This window comes from Dermochelys coriacea, chromosome 5 (genome assembly GCF_009764565.3).
Source record: "Dermochelys coriacea isolate rDerCor1 chromosome 5, rDerCor1.pri.v4, whole genome shotgun sequence".
Taxonomy (NCBI): Eukaryota; Metazoa; Chordata; order Testudines; family Dermochelyidae; genus Dermochelys; species Dermochelys coriacea.
Window position 1 is genome coordinate 18,306,757 of NC_050072.1, and position 17,895 is coordinate 18,324,651.

The 17,895-nt window shown below is 40.4% G+C and overlaps 1 protein-coding gene across 2 annotated transcripts in view; it reads left to right on the top strand.

Moving 5' to 3' along the window:
* The window catches only part of DCC (DCC netrin 1 receptor), a 975,841-nt gene that overhangs the window by 656,628 nt on the left and 301,318 nt on the right, over window positions 1–17,895 (top strand). For both annotated transcript variants that reach the window (XM_038402401.2, XM_038402402.2), the window contains exon 8: window positions 14,868–15,024. In XM_038402401.2, coding sequence (XP_038258329.1) covers window positions 14,868–15,024 — 157 coding nt within the window. The remainder of the gene's footprint in view (window positions 1–14,867; window positions 15,025–17,895) is intronic.

Genomic DNA, 17,895 nt, shown 5'->3' on the forward strand with positions numbered 1-17,895 from the left:
ACAATAATAAATGATTAAAAACACTTTAAGTTGACCATCAAGATTTGCACATGCTGAGTAGTCACAAGATCCTAACTTGTCATTCTTCACCCCATTCCTTTCCTGCTCAGGTACAGTATTACGTTGATGGCAGCTATATAAGCTAGATAGCTAGCTAGTTAGTGTCTGTTACTCCTATGTGACGCAAAAGTCCATTGGTTTTTCACTACACTGTGCCAGCAACTCTTGTCAGGCCTAACATACTCACAACACCTAACACACTGTTGTCATAATCTTTATCTAAAAGATGTCATGTAAGGTATCATACGCAGACTGGTAACACACTGGTCCCAAAATCATTGTATGGTGTATGTCTGAGGTGTGTACAAAGAGTTATAAAGACGTGCTAGAATTATGTTTTTAAGAGATATTTGGCAAGCAATGCATAAGCCCAATCTGCCCTCAAAAAAGGAACAAGTATTTGCTTGTCTGACCAGCCTGGTCGTCAGGTAGAGACAATGAAGGTATATTTACATATAAGGTAAACAAAGCTATCAAGCTAATAATTGGGGAAGGAGACAGCATGGCATCTATGCCCCAGCAAGAGAGATAACTTAATCTGGGCTTACTTTTCAAAGAATTCATCACAAACATTTAATGGACTATAAAGATTGGGGGAGAACCCCTAAATTATCCTTCACCTAAGGAGTCAAAGAAACCAAGCATTTTGAGCTCTATGTGTTGGGTCCTGGCTAAAGGTTTAGCCAGCTGTGAAGGAAGAAAGATTGTGGTGAGAAAAATTCTTTGAACTAAAAACTCTAGTTTTTTAATTTGAGTTTTAGTCTTGGAAGCATATTTTTACTTTTGGTTTATTTGTAACAATTTCCATCCTTCTTTCTTACACTAAATATCACTTAAACCTCTGTCCTTTTGTTAATAAACTTGTTTTACTTTTAGCATAACCAACTCAGTACTTTGATTGAAATATAGTGTTTGTTAACTCCAGTTAAGGTCATAAGCGGCTGTGTACTGTCTCTTTAAATGAGCAGCAAACTTGATAAGGTTTTGTGGTTGCTACAGTTAGAGGGACTGGACACTGCAAAGAAAGGTGTCACTGAGGAACTCAAGAATTGGGGTTCACTGATGGCTACCTGTTAGGCAAAATTTGGACTGGCAGAGTCCAGAGGAGTTTGCTGGCAAGGCAGACAAGTTGGTGTGTCAGGGAGCTAACACATAGCTTAGCAGAAGCAAAGCTCTTACTTGCTGAGACTAAGAGGGGTAATACCGTGACTCTCAGTTCTGGGTACCCCAGCAGGGTGTCACATCCTGTTTATCCTATCATGCAAATCAAGACCCCGACCCTCCAAAGGGCTCTTACTGCACAGAGCTTTAAGCCTGCCTAGAGTTCTTTTGACTTCTGTGGGACTCCACATAACCAGGGAAACCCTTCTCAGGCTTGGCCCTGATACTGCAAAAAGACCTGTTCACTCACAAGGAGTCTCATTGAAGTCTCTAGAAGGAGATCTTGGACTTAGGTTCACAGATTTTTAAGGCCGAAAGGTTATCCATTCTGACCTCCTGCATAGAATCTCATCCAGTAATTCCTGCATCTAGCCCATTAAATGTGTTTGTGCTATAGTATATCTTTCAAAAAGCAATCCAGTCTTGATGTAGGGACATGCACTGGAGAATCCACCATGTTCCTAGCTAAGTTGCTTCACTATTTAATTATCTTCAGCATTAAAAAGTGCCTATTTCCGAATTGAATTTGTCTAGCTTCAGCTTCTAGAAACTGGATCTCCGTATACCGTTTACTAATAAACTGAAGAACCATTGGCTATAAGAAATCTCTTCCTAATGTAGATATTTAGAGTCTGTGTTCAATTCATCTCTTAACCTTCTCTTGGATAAACTAAATAGATGGATTTTAAGTCTCTCACTATAAGGCAAGCTTGCAAGATCTTTGGGTTTGTTCTATACAGTTAGCACAGTTTCTGTAAAATTAACACAAAGTCTGAGCTACTCTGAAAGTTATTTATTTCTGTGGATATATTGACAAAATTGAAAAACTTTCATTTTCATTGAAAATTTCCCACAGGAAATGTCCAGTTTTCATTTAAAAAAAATCAAATTCAAAATATTTCACCAAAAAACAAAGTTTTGGTCTAAAAGTGGATGTGGTGGTTCCTCATGGGAGTTGCAGTTTATGCCTTATGTCCCCATTATTTTTTGTAGATCATGATCTCCAGCGGGACTCCAAGTCCCATAATGCATCACAGGCTCCTCTTTTGGTAAAGAGAAGCTGTGCAACATGAAGTCCTGGCCATGGTACATTATGGGAGACATAGTCCAACTGGAAATCCCAGCCCAAAAGGAGAATGGAGACACAAGGAGCAAACTAGAACTTCCATGAGATACTCTAATTCCCATTTCTGGTAGAAAACTTTCAGGTTTTTTTGCAGGGGGAAGAACAAACAACTTTCCATTTTCCACTTTCAGTTAAAAAACAAAATTTCTATGTAAAGCAGACACTTGTAGGAGAAAAAATCATAACTGTTTTCTACTTAAAAGCAGTTTAGATTAAAACATTTTGACCAGCCCTAATAATAAACAAGTAATATTGATGACAATGATAATATTTTATCATAACAATGAATAATTAATTAATTAGTGCATCCTAGAATACTTAAGGAACAGGCTGAAGAGATCTCTGAGCCATTAGACATTATCTTTGAGAACTCATGGAGGATGGGACAGATCCCAGAGTAATGGAAAAGGGCATATATAGTACCTAGCTATAAAAAGGGAAACGAGGACAACCCAGGGAATTATAGACCAATCAGAAAAGGAGTACTTGTGGCACCTTAGAGACTAACAAATTTATTTGAGCATAAGCTTTCGTGAGCTACAGCTCAATGCATCCGATGAAGTGAGCTGTAGCTCACGAAAGCTTATGCTCAAATAAAGTTGTTAGTCTCTAAGGTGCCACTAGTACTCCTTTTCTTTTTGCGAATACAGACTAACATGGCTGCTACTCTGAAATAGACCAATCAGTTTATTTTTGGTACCTGGAAAGAGACTGAAGCAAATAATCAATCAGTTTGTAAGCACCTAGAAGATAATAGGGTTATAAGTTAACAGTCTACATGGATTTGTCAAGAACAAATCATGACAAGCCAACCTAATATCCTTCTTTGACAGGGTAACAAGCCTTGTCGATAGGGGGAAACAGTAGATGTGATATATCTTGATTTTAGTAAGGCTTTTGATACTGTCTCACATGATCTTCGCATAAAGAAAATATAGCCTAGCCAAACCTACTACAAGATGGGTGCACAACTGATTGGAAAACCATACTCAGAGAATAGTTATCAGTGTTTCACAGTGAAGCTAGAAGAGCATATTAAGTGGGGCCCTGCTGGGATTTGTCCTGGGTCCAGTTTTATTCAATATCTTGATAAGTGATTTGGATTGTGGCATAGAGAGTGCACTTATAAAGTTTGCAGACAATATCAAGGTGGGAGGAATTGCAAACACTTTGGAGGACAGAATTAGAATGTAGAATGATCTTGATAAACTGAAGAAATGGTCTGAAATAAATAGGATGAAATTCAATAAGGACAAATGCAAAATACAACACTTAGGAAGTAATAATCAGTTGCACAAATACAAAATGGGAAATGGTTTCTTAGGAGGGAATATTGCAGAAAAGGATCTGGGGGTTATTGTGGTTCACAAGCTAAATATGAACCAACAGTGTGACACTGTTGCAAAAAAAGTGAACATCATTCTGGGATGCATTATTGGGAGTGTGTTAAGGAAGACGCAAGAAATAATTCTTCCACTCTACTCAGCACTTATAAAACCTCAGCTGGAATACTGAGTCCAGATCTGGACACTACACTACAAGTCCAGAGGACAGGAACAAAAATGATTAAAGGTCTAGAAAACATGACCTACAAGAAAGACTGAAAAAAAGTTAGGTTTGTTTAGTCTGGAAAATAGAAGAGTGAGGGGGGACATACGAGTCTTCAAGTACATAAAATGTTGTTATAAAGAGAAGGGGATAAATTGTGCTCCTTATTCACTGAAGACAGGACAAGAAATAATGGACTTAAATTGCAGCAAGGGAGACTTAGGTTAGATGGGGAGGGATAGCTCAGTGGTTTGAGCATTGGCCTGCTAAACCCAGGGTTGTGAGTTTAATCCTTGAGGGGGCCACTTAGGGATCTGGGGCAAAAATTGGGGATTGGTCCTGCTTTGAGCAGGGGGTTGGACTAGATGACCTCCTGAGGTCCCTTTCAACACTGAGATTCTGTGATTAGGAAAAACTTCCTATTGTAATGGTAGTTAAGCACTGAAAGAAATTACCTAGGGAGGACATGGAATCTGTGTCATTTTAGGCTTTTAAGAACAACTTCAACACACACCTGTCAGGGAGGGTCTAGCAAGACGTAGTCCTGCTTCAGTGCCAGAGACTGGACTAGGTAACCTGTCGAAGTCTCTTACAGTCCTACATTTCTATGATTCTATTATTAAAAACAAGATTTCCAAGTGTAAAATGTGATACTGAGTGCCTTTATTTTCGAATATCCTAACTGAAACACACAAAAACTTGTGCCTGGCCTGTGCCATCTGACTCGGACTCCTGGGGCTTGGGCTGCAGAGCTGTTTAATTGCAGTGTAGATGTTCAGGTGCAGACTGGAGCTTGGGCTCTAGGACCCTGAAGGGTGAGACAATCCCATAGCTTGGGCTGAAGCCTGAACCCAAAAGCATACACCACGCCTACACTGCAACCCCTTAGCCGAAGCCCCGCAAGCCCTAGTCAGCTGGTACGAGCCAGCTGGGGGTGTCCACTTGCAGTGTAGATATACCCTAAGTGGCCTGATTTTCAGAAGCTAAATGTTCAGCATTTTTGTAAAATCTGACCCCATTATGGTGTTAAGGTGACACCCAAAAATTGAGACACCCAGAATTGCTAGTCACTCCTGAAAATATGGGCCATGATTTTTTTTAATTTTTTTTTGGATTTGCTGTTACTGGCCATTGTTGGAATTTCATTTGAACAGTTTTTATTTTTTGTGTGAGGGGATGTACATTTTATTAGTAATAAAGACATATAGAATGTTGCCATCGATCTAGAAAAAAATCATAACTAAATTGCAATAGGCATAATTGTCCCTAATTATGAGTGATTACCTCCTGTATCTCTATGTAAAGTTTGTGTATGTTGCATATCAAACTTTTTGTGTTTCGTTAACAAGTAATTTTAACATCTGCAATTATATGCCATTTTCTGTCACTGGTAAGTAACTTTTTCAAACAGTAATATTCTTTCACAGCAGAAGTGTTATTTTTTTTTTTAAGAAAAATATTTAACACATCATTATTTCACAAACTCCAGAAATTAATATTTTTCTATTTAAAGTGACAGTAAATGAGATGGCAGTTGATGCATGTCCATGATTTATGATTACATAATGAGTTTTTATTACTTAATTAAACATTGCTAGTAGTTATTCCTTTCATTTGCCTACTTAATGGGTTTTAAGTATAAGAGCCATTCTCGTCAATGAGCCCTTTTTATGCTTTACAGCTTTACTGTCAATTTCCCCTCTCCAATACATTAAAAAAATGAGATTAGCCAGGTTGTTGGCATGGCAACAAATTAATGTGCTAGCCCACTGACCATACTTCATTCCAAAATGAGAGTTTTAATCTTAAGGTAGATATTGCATCCACTCTCATTTTGAGCAGGGCAGAAACAACTGGGAGAGAAAGTGCTATATAGGGTAGAAAGAGACATGTGCTGAATAAATTTGTTTCACACCTGTATCTCAAACTGCATCCCAGAATTAAATGATATGTAATAGCAGAGAGATAAAGTAAGTGATATAATCAAAGGAATGGGAAGATGTTTTAAATGAAGATCGTGAAAATACATGAAATGGAGAAGAGACAGAGATACAGAAAAGCTGTTCTACATGGCAAGACAGGAGAGAAGGTGGTTGTTACATAGGGAGATTATGGAAATCGAAATGGTGCTTTAGAGTAGAAAAGTGAAGTCCAGGAGCTACAGTTGTCTGTCCATTGGATAGGTTTAAACATGGAGGATTATTTTTAATTGCATCCTGAAATGAGCATGAAACTAGTAGAGCTGTCTGAAGGAGGGAGGTGATGTGTCTGTGCTTTAAATCTGTGGAAATGTGGACAGGTGGTTTATTTTATTTGTTGTTCTTACAGCACCTTCACTGCTCGCAGCAATTATGCTTTGGCTAGATGGTTGCAACTCTTCCATCTGGATCAGGATCTCATGATAGTTCCCAAATCCCAATATTCTCTTCATAAGGCTGCACCTGAAGTCCATTTGGAAAATTCAGCTAGTGCAGAATATGGTTGGTTGCTCACTGCTGCTTCCCACAGAGAGCATGTTGCTCTGTGTTCATGGAAGGCAGGTGAGATTCCAGAGGACTGGAAAAGGGCAAATACAGTGCCAATCTATAAAAAGGGGAATAAGGACAACCCAGGGAATTGCAGACCAGTCAATTTAACTTCAGTACCCAGAAAGCTAATGGAGCAAATAATTAAGTAATCAGTTTGCAGACATCTAGAAGATAATAAGGTGATAAGTAACAGCATGGATTTGTCAAGAACAAATCATGTCAAACCAACCAAATAGCTTTCTTTGACAGGGTAACAAGCCTTGAGGATGGGGGAAGCAGTAGACGTGATATATCTTGACTTTAGTAAAGCTTTTGACACTGTTTCACATAATGTTCTCATAAACAAACTAGGAAAATACAACCTAGATGGAGCTAAGGTAAGGTGGGTGCATAATTGGTTAGAAAATTATTCCCAAAGAGTAGTTATCAGTGGTTGACAGTCAAGTTGGAAAGGCATATTGAGTGGGGTCCCACAGGGATCACTTCTGGGTCCAGTTCTGTTTAATATCTTCATCAGTGATTTAGATAATGGCATAGAAAGTGCACTTATAAAGTTTGCAGATGATGCCAAGCTGGGAGGGGTTGCAAGTGCTTTGGCGGATAGGATTAAAATTCAAAATGATCTGGACAAAGTGGAGAAATGGTCTGAAGTAAATAGGATGAAATTCAATAAGGACAAGCAAATAAACTTGCTGGTTTTAATGGACAGCGGTGTAAGTGCCTTATTGGAACAATGGCATTTCATCACCAAGTTGTTATTGTTGGTTTGCTTGCAGTTGGAGCACATTGAATAAAAATCTAAATAAGTAAATAAATAAATAAATAATAATTAATAACAATTTGATCCTGCAAACATTTATTTGTATGTTTAAGTTTACTCATGTGAGCAGTCCCATTGAAGTCAAGAGAATTACTCATGTATGTAATTTTATGCATAAGCCAAACTGTTTGCAGGCTCAAGGCCTATAGAGGGCATATAGATTATGTGATTGGAGAGAATTAAGTTTATATTCAGTAAAACTCAACTGTACATAACATCTGGCTTTTGACTGTGTGCCATGATGGTTTAAGATGGAAGGAGCTTTGCCCTTGGGGATAGTTTGCAAATACTTTATTTTTAATTTTGCAAACACATGCCAAGATGTGTTAAAGGAACATAGTATATAGTACATCAAAAAATAAATTCCACACATGTTGATGATCTGGAACTAGTAGAGACCACAGAAAAAAGAAGTTAATCTGGCTGAACTCTCTTGACAATGTGGCCCTATGTTCTAATCAGGATAGTTTCCCTGCCAAACCACAGCTCTGAACCCACAGGCAACTTGGATGCCTGCCTATGCACCCAAAAAAGACAAGACTGTACCTGCAGATCCACACCACTATCTGCATGGCTGGTCTTCCAACATCTGGAATGAGATTACAACAAATTAATGCTGATTTACCACCTGGGGTCTCACATACATTCTGTACACTTCTGAATGCCAACACTCCATTGCCTGAATTGCCTCTGACTTTCATACCCAGTTGTGCTGCTGCTGATGTTGCCACGATTCTGAATGAATGCGAACCAAATTTCTGGGCTGGCAGCCCCCACCTCATCAGTCCCTGTCTCAACACCATAACAAATGGATACGTTGTGAGGGGACTCCTGTCACCATACATAAAGAGGGGCCCATCTCCTTCCCCAGTCGTATTGCCATGTAGGCCCTCAAAGTCTCCATGGGGCAGACCCCAGGCTCACCACCCTCCCACAGGATAACAGATTCACCCTGACCTTCCTGATCCATCTTTGACTTTCACAAGTTTAGTAGCACTGCTTGCCCCTGCCAGTGTACATCATGCAGTTCCAACGCCCTTCCCATGGGGTCCCTACATTACCCAGCTACTAGCTCACTGAAAGCACCAACAAAAAAAATGCTATCAAGAATGCTGCCCTGAACAAGGCTGCCTCCAGTCCACTACGACATATGGTGCCAAGGATCTGCACAAGATCCCTAAGTATGTTAACTGTGATGGGACGATGTGAATCCTCCCTGGGATCATTGGTATGCAACCACCCCACCCGAAACTTTCAAACTAAGAAACCGCTACAAGGATCTGGATAATCATTTAGCCTACTGGTGAATGTAATAGCAGAGAGGCGATTCAAGAGTGTTGAGGATGCCCTTTGACAATCACTATCATTAAACATCCAGCAAATAACCTTACGTGACTCCGGCCCCTGCCAGTCCTGCTGTGGAATGAACAGGCCACTATCTGTGTGGGCATCAGCCCCCCGCAGCATCATCCATTTCAACCACAGTGTCTGATGTTTGGGTTGCCGTCTTCAATCTAAACTGCTCATCATAATGAAACAAGACATGCCCTTGAATGTATTGTATGCCCACCTGATTATATCCATATATTTAGACAAAGCTGGGCTTCTCTCTGGGTAAAGCTCTGCTGTAACACCTGCATAAAAGAGCAAGGCAGCCTCTCCAATTTTCCCACAGTCTAGGTACTCTCAGCTGCTTGGGCATCTCTCCGTTCCGCTTGCTCACTCCCTGCTTACAATCCGCCGACACCTCCCTGTGCAACAGTGATAATATAGCCACATATTCACCTCTCATCCCTAGTGGTACTGAGAGGGTGAACTCCCATCAGGTCACCCACCCAAGCATAACCATATCAGGACTGACTGTCCCTCATTGCCCTGTTGCCTCCCAACTAGCACTGGAAGTTCAACTCCATCCCATGTAGTTACAGTCCTTGACAGGGATAGAGCTGAAAGGTTCTGTGGGATCTCTCCTCCCCCTCCCCATTGAGGGCTCCCTCAGCAGTGCAGGGGGTCTGCCCCACCTTCCTATTGCCTCTCTCCCCAACTCGTGCCCTCTCTGTGCATCCATTATCACCCTGGCCAGACCACTCACCTGTGGATGCCAGAAGCCGTTGCAACAACTGCAAGCTAGCTTGTAGCAGCTGTGCAATCCATGAGCCTCCCTGCAAGGGTGTGCCCCGCAGACAAGTCTCCCAATTCTTACCCTGGCCTATTTAATACCCCTCTAGGTCCATCCCCATCTCCACGATGTAAAGCCTCAGAGGGACAAATAGTGCACGGACCCCACACCTCACCAAGCCCCCCACAATTGATACTTATTGCCTAGGGGGCTGCCTTTGGTAATCAAACACAGCACCCTGGGCTTCATCAGCACCCGTTGTAGGGCTAGCCTTCCACCATTCTTGCAAGAATCCTACCTCTGGCTCACCACTGACCTCCACAATCCTACTCCATCTGCGCTTTGCAGTGTTTGAATCCTCCCCCACCCTCACCTCCCTGTCCCTGCTTTTCCTGTCTGGGCTTGTCCCCTTTCAACCCTTCCGGTCCCAGGGGATGAGTCAGCATGGCCATGCTGACCACACCTTCTGATGTTCTCTGCCCTTCACACCCATAGAGTCCCGTTCCCTTTCCCTCAGCCAGCCGGACAACATCTTCCCCGCTTAAAGGTGCGGCATGATCCAGTGCATAGGGTAGATCAGAGAAAATGTTGCCCTTAATGTCTATAAAATAGTTTGGTGATATACAGATGGTGCTGCCTATGCCCTATTCATAAGAACTTCCTGTGTCAAAGCTGCCTGGGCATCTAACTCAGACACATCTCCCATTTCCCATAGGACTTTTGTCCTGCAGGGATGGATCCTATGGCCAGAATTTTCAGAGGAGTTCAGTACTCACAACTGGGGCCACAGTTTCTAAAGAGCTCTGCCAGATTAATAATCTGGCCTGTTTATTTAGGTGCCTAAATGGGAACTGAGCTCTCTTGACAATGTGGCCCTATGTTCATCCGCTGCCATGGTCTCCACTGAATATTGTGTAGTAATTTATGCCTGTGCAAAGTGACTCAGAACTGTAGTGTTTTACACTCACTTTACATAGAAGTAAATGATTACTCCAGGTGCCAAGACAGTAGAGAAATGTCCACTGTTTACAGAGTGGGAACAAATGGGACAAATTCATAGAATCATAGAATCATAGAATCATAGAATATCAGGGTTGGAAGGGACCCCAGAAGGTCATCTAGTCCAACCCCCTGCTCAAAGCAGGACCAAGTCCCAGTTAAATCATCCCAGCTAGGGCTTTGTCAAGCCTGACCTTAAAAACCTCTAAGGAAGGAGATTCTACCACCTCCCTAGGTAACGCATTCCAGTGTTTCACCACCCTCTTAGTGAAAAAGTTTTTCCTAATATCCAATCTAAACCTCCCCCATTGCAACTTGAGACCATTACTCCTCGTTCTGTCATCTGCTACCATTGAGAACAGTCTAGAGCCATCCTCTTTGAAACCCCCTTTCAGGTAGTTGAAAGCAGCTATCAAATCCCCCCTCATTCTTCTCTTCTGCAGACTAAACAATCCCAGCTCCCTCAGCCTCTCCTCATAAGTCATGTGCTCTAGACCCCTAATCATTTTCGTTGCCCTTCGTTGTACTCTTTCCAATTTATCCACATCCTTCCTGTAGTGTGGGGCCCAAAACTGGACACAGTACTCCAGATGAGGCCTCACCAGTGTCGAATAGAGGGGAACGATCACGTCCCTCGATCTGCTCGCTATGCCCCTACTTATACATCCCAAAATGCCATTGGCCTTCTTGGCAACAAGGGCACACTGCTGACTCATATCCAGCTTCTCGTCCACTGTCACCCCTAAGTCCTTTTCCGCAGAACTGCTGCCGAGCCATTCGGTCCCTAGTCTGTAGCGGTGCATTGGATTCTTCCATCCTAAGTGCAGGACCCTGCATTTATCCTTATTGAACCTCATTAGATTTCTTTTGGCCCAATCCTCCAATTTGTCTAGGTCCTTCTGTATCCTATCCCTCCCCTCCAGCGTATCTACCACTCCTCCCAGTTTAGTATCATCCGCAAATTTGCTGAGAGTGCAATCCACACCATCCTCCAGATCATTTATGAAGATATTGAACAAAACGGGCCCCAGGACCGACCCCTGGGGCACTCCACTTGACACCGGCTGCCAACTAGACATGGAGCCATTGATCACTACCCGTTGAGCCCGACAATCTAGCCAGCTTTCTACCCACCTTATAGTGCATTCATCCAGCCCATACTTCCTTAACTTGCTGACAAGAATGCTGTGGGAGACCGTGTCAAAAGCTTTGCTAAAGTCAAGAAACAATACATCCACTGCTTTCCCTTCATCCACAGAACCAGTGATCTCATCATAAAAGGCGATTAGATTAGTCAGGCATGACCTTCCCTTGGTGAATCCATGCTGACTGTTCCTGATCACTTTCCTCTCCTCTAAGTGCTTCAGGATTGATTCTTTGAGGACCTGCTCCATGATTTTTCCAGGGACTGAGGTGAGGCTGACCGGCCTGTAGTTCCCAGGATCCTCCTTCTTCCCTTTTTTAAAGATGGGCACTACATTAGCCTTTTTCCAGTCATCCGGGACTTCCCCCGTTCGCCACGAGTTTTCAAAGATAATGGCCAAGGGCTCTGCAATCACAGCCGCCAATTCCTTCAGCACTCTCGGATGCAATTCGTCCGGCCCCATGGACTTGTGCACGTCCAGCTTTTCTAAATAGTCCCTAACCACCTCTATCTCTACAGAGGGCTGGCCATCTCTTCCCCATTTTGTGTTGCCCAGCACAGCAGTCTGGGAGCTGACCTTGTTAGTGAAAACAGAGGCAAAAAAAGCATTGAGTACATTAGCTTTTTCCACATCCTCTGTCACTAGCTTGCCTCCCTCATTCAGTAAGGGGCCCACACTTTCCTTGGCTTTCTTCTTGTTGCCAACATACCTGAAGAAACCCTTCTTGTTACTCTTGACATCTCTTGCTAGCTGCAGCTCCAGGTGCGATTTGGCCCTCCTGATATCTTTCCTACATGCCCGAGCAATATTTTTATACTCTTCCCTGGTCATATGTCCAAGCTTCCACTTCTTGTAAGCTTCTTTTTTATGTTTAAGATCCGCTAGGATTTCACCATTAAGCCAAGCTTATTGATGAAGCTTGTTCATCCCTGATCAGACACAAGTGACTTGATCCAGTATATTCATATGAAACTTTAAAGGATTTTAGGATATTACTTGTTGAGATAAATGGCAAGGTAACAGGTTATTTCTATATTATAAGTATAAATACATGTTTACTATTCGCTGCTAACAACCATAAAAGTGAAATAGATTTTTATTGGAGTTAGGAGAAAATGCGTATTTCAAATACTACAGTATTTACTGAAAGCATAAGGAGTGGGTAGACCCTCCAGCTCCCAACCTTGATGTGTTTCCCCTCAGAACTTTCATTACCCTGCTCAAAGTTGGGGTTGATCTTACAAAATCTGTCAACTTAATAAAATTTCTATCTTCTCATTTAACTAAAAACATAAAAAAGGTTCTTGGTGCTTCCATAATGTACTTATGCAGTCTAGCATTCATTAATAGGCCTGATTAAGGCATGTGGCATTGGTGTTGATATACAAATTAGACCAAAAGTCAGAATCTCTCTTAGTATTGCAACTCAGTTGTCATTCCATTGCAACAAATGGAGTTGCACCGCTGTAAGATGTGAGTGGAGAATTTCACTTGTTGTTCTGCATTTGTACAGCTACTAGCACAAATCAGCCCTGTTCAGGACTGGGACTTCTAGGAAATACAACTACCACAAAACAAATAATAAAATAATAATAGTTAATCAGCCCCAGGTGTCAAGAGCTGTCAAGACTATGGCCTTTCTTTTCCACCAGATAGTGCATGAGGAATATCATAGAGAAATTCCATGGGTCTCACAATTCTTCCACTGAGGACAATTATCCTTCAAGCATTACTACTTTTTAATGGACCCCACCATACTGAGTATTGTATTTAATAAAAGGAGTATTTCTGCTCATGAAAATAATCAAAAGATGTGGCCATATTTTGGACATCTCGTTAATAGTAAGGGTTCCAGAATTTGAGGATGAGGACATGCAAATAAGTTCATTGGTTGATCTAATATTCAATGCAAATTACTTTTTTTTTGCATTTTTATGAACACATCAAGCCATCCTTTATATGCCATTTAGTTAACACAGTTCATGAACTGTTAACGAGCCCAGTGTAAGATAATGTCTATAACACTGTTCACAGCACACACCTAAAAATAAAAAGAGGTTGCAGACCGCTATAGGGATTATTGCTTCATGGCCAATAAAGCTGAACAGTTATGAAAAAAGTAATTTCTTTAGGTGCACTATCAGTGGCAAATTTCTGTTTTTAAATGATGCATTCTGTTTTTTAAGTGGCTTATGTCAGGCTCCTGGTCTACTTATTTTGTACTATACAATGGTGAGCCAACTTTTTTTTTTCTTATTGAAGTTTATAAAACATATCAAAGGTGCCTATCTGCTACTCTGTGGGCATTTGATATTATTTAAAATAACAACACAACAAAACCAAAACCAATAATAAATGCCCAGAAGAAAACTCCACCCCAGGGGGACTTCCCCATTAAGTTTGCATTCTCCATAAACAATCACTCCCTTTGGGCGCCACCCACACCTTTTGGTCACTTGACCAGAAACATGGATCATTCAAAAAGTTATAAGAATATGTTGGTATTCTATGAATGGCTGTGCTTCTCCATGACAACAGTTAAGGAAGTTGTGACTGTGGTAACAGCAACGGGCCTGTGAAATTAAGCATTGGACTTCACATTAGGTGACAAAGGAAGAAAGATGATTGTGGATGCTGGTTATGGAGTTTGCATGCTAAAACAATATGTAGCTGGAATCGCAACCTATAAGACAAACATTTAGTGTTCAACACACACACAAATACTTTTGTAAATTTCACAACCTGAAACCCTGAACTAGCCCTTTACTCGTTTTACTGTTTATACACCTGGTGTGTTTGACTTTTTTTTTTAACTCAAAAACAGATGCTCAGATGTACCAATATTAAAACTGAAATCTGAGTTTCCATTCTGCTTTTTATTGTATTGAACTTGGGATCAATCATCCACTAAGTAATTCATAGAAGAGTTCTTAGTTTTTGCCTTTCCCTGTCCAATAAGGGTGGTTCTTGTAGAAAATGGATTTTTAAGAGTTGCTAAAAATTATTTGTTTGTCAGATAACTAAAGATCTCTGTGTGAGCAATGCAATTTTTATAAGTTTTTGTGATCATACGTGTAAGAGAGAAGCTCTGAATATTAGCAGGACAGTAGCCCATCTAATATATGTTTGTTGCTGTTGAACTTTGTGGATTGTTGCTTGCACAGAATGTTGTATTTTAAAGTGTGGTTTTACTGTCAGTTTTCTCTTTTTTTCCTTCCTGTTCATTTTATTCACACACTTCCATTTCACATTGGTCCTTTGTTTTCTAACACATCAGTTGTGCCAACTACACTGCTTTCCACCAGCCTTGAATCCCCTGTTCCACCAACCTCTCTGATTGATTCCTCTCCTTCCCCTTCAGCTACCCCAAGTTCCAGTGTCCTCCCCTCTGCTCCCCGAGATGTGGTCCCTGTTTTGGTCTCCAGTCGATTTGTCCGTCTCAGCTGGCGCCCACCTGCAGAAACTAAAGGGAATATCCTGGCATACACTGTCTACTTCTCCAGGGAAAGCATCAACAGGTAGGTGCCAATGACTAAGATGACTTAAGCAGCCCACTACTGTTATCAGGGTGTTCATAGTCCTAAAGCTGTGCAAGGTTTTTAATAGTGTCTCACAAACTATTCTTATGGTTTTGGATACAATACTTCACAATAATAGCCAGTATGAAGACAGAGATTGTCTATTGTAATTTATCTAAGTTCATCTACCACGCTTAGTACCTTGATATCAGAGCACCTTTGTGGCTAGAAGGGTAGTATATTGATTGTAGCTTATGCAATCCCAATTTACTTGCAACAACTTTATCATCTTAATTACTTGTCTAATATATGTCTAGTAGTTTAGCACATTTACCTTTCATTCCCCTCTGGAGAAACAGGTTCAAATTCTGTTAAAATCACAAGTGAAAGTAAATTTGGTGAGCTTTCCTTAATTGATAAAGGAGGATAGCTCCAGCACAAAGCCAATGTCTACTTCAGCAATGGTGTAAAATGGAGTAACATGAATGGGTGCAAGAGTGGTACAGGTATTACAGGTGAGAACTGAGATGTTAATAGAAGAGTTGTGTTTTGGAGATTGCACTAAGCTATGCCTCAGTTTCATAAGTATTTATAGTTGTACATTGAAAAGCTATAGTGTAATAAAGACGTTGTGGGGGTCTTGTTTGTTGCTCACATGATTCCCTGTCTAATGTGCTCAGGTTACATGTGAAAAAGATGCTTTTAGTTTAGTTTTGTTTTTCTAATGGGCAAAATCAGCCTGAGATCTGAGAGTTAAGATGGATTTTTCCCTTCCTTCACATCATGGTCTATTAAACGTCACTTTCACCTTAACTGCACTTGTAATACACCTCAACTATGTGATGGTTAATGGTATTCTTGTAGGAGCCAGAAAGAACACAGATTCTGAGGGTGAATTAGAATGAAACCTATATTGATTTGAGAAGTAAATGAATTTGCAATCATTGAGAACTAATATACTTGGCACCCCAGGACCATTTTGTATAGTCATTTTCCCCAAAAACCTTTTCCCACATTTTGATCTCATTTTATTAGGTGGAGTAGCATCTGCAAAGAGAGATTTTTAGGTTTAGCCTTGGGTTTTTTGGGGAACTATGCCTTATCCACAGTGAAGTATGTGCTTAGCTATGAAGGGCCCAGTCCCATTCTCTCATTGTTTACTTGTACTATCCTCAGAGTAGCAGCCGTGTTAGTCTGTATTCGCAAAAAGAAAAGGAGTACTTGCGGCACCTTAGAGACTAACAAATTTATTAGAGCATAAGCTTTAATGCATCCGATGAAGTGAGCTGTAGCTCACGAAAGCTTATGCTCTAATAAATTTGTTAGTCTCTAAGGTGCCACAAGTACTCCTTTTCTTTGTACTGTCCTGTCTGTCTGTAACCGTCTGTTATCTTTTATCGTATACTTATAGTGTAAGCCCCTTGGAGCAGGGACTGTGTTTGTGTTCTGTGTTTGTGCAGTGCCTAGCACAATGTGGTCCTGATCCATATCTAGGGTTCAGAGGCGCTACAGTAATACTAATAATAATCAATAATAATTAATACAGTCTTACCAAAGGAGAAACTCCCCTTTTGGAGATTAGCATGTGCAAAAAACTGCAGGGTTTGGCCCTTGATCTCTAGCATTATATGTTTTATTTGATGATGCTACAATGATGTTGGGATTTTTAAGAAAAACAGTGCTATGCACTGCACAGAACAAACAGAAACCTACAATTATTACTGAAATTCTTACAGCAAGAGTCAAACCATTCTCTTTAATGGAAAACTGCACCCATTTTGCTCAGCAGAATACCCTGCAAGTACACAGTGCCCACAGCACAACTTCCTGAAACATGATGTCATTTGTGGGAGCCCTGTCGAGTGTCTATAAAGTAGAAGAGGGATGATGGGCTTCTGTTGAAAATACAGCCCTAGGAGCCAGGGTTGTTGGGTTTTATTCATGGGTCTGCCACAGACTTCTCTGTGACCTTGTGTTGTGAAGATAATATATGGATAGGGCTGTCAAACGATTACAAATATAATCACAATTAATTGCACGATTAAAAAATTATGATTAATCACAGTTTTAATTGCACTGTTAAGAATAGAATACCAATTTAAATTAGCCATATTTTAGATGTTTTTCTACATTTTCAAATATATTGATTTCAGTTACAGCACAGAATACACAGTGCTCACTTTATAGTATTATTTTTTATTACAAATATTTGCACTGTAAAAAAGATAAAATAATATTTTTCAGTTTACCTCATACAAGAACTGTGGTGCAATCTCTTTATTGTGAAAGTGCAACTTACAATTTAGAATTATTATTAGTAAAACCTTTAGAGCGTACAAGTGAAAGCATGAATGTGTATACAAATGTTTAGCATATCTGGCATGTAAATACCTTGCAATGCTGGCTACAACAGTGCCATGCAAACACTTGTTCTCATTTTCAGTGACATTGTAAATAAGAAGTGGGCAGCATTATTTCCCATAAATATAACCAAACTTGTTTGTCTTAGCGATTGGCTGAACAAGAAGTAGGACTGAATAGACTTGTAGGCTCTTAAGTTTTACATTGTTTTGTTTTTGAGTGCAGTTAGGTAAAAATATGTATAATAAATTTAAATTGGTATTCTGTTATTGTTTAACAATGCAATTAAAACTGATTGATTAACTGATTGATTAACTAGATTTAAAAAGATAGTCGCAATTTGTTTCGCATTAATCGCTTGCATTAAATAAGATTAATTTACAGGCCTATCAATTAAAGATTCTAAGATATTCTTAGATACTACAGTAATTGGGGATATATAAGTAATTAAGATAGCTAGAACATTCTAACCACTGTGTGAGGCACTGACTGTTCTTAAAATCCAATTTA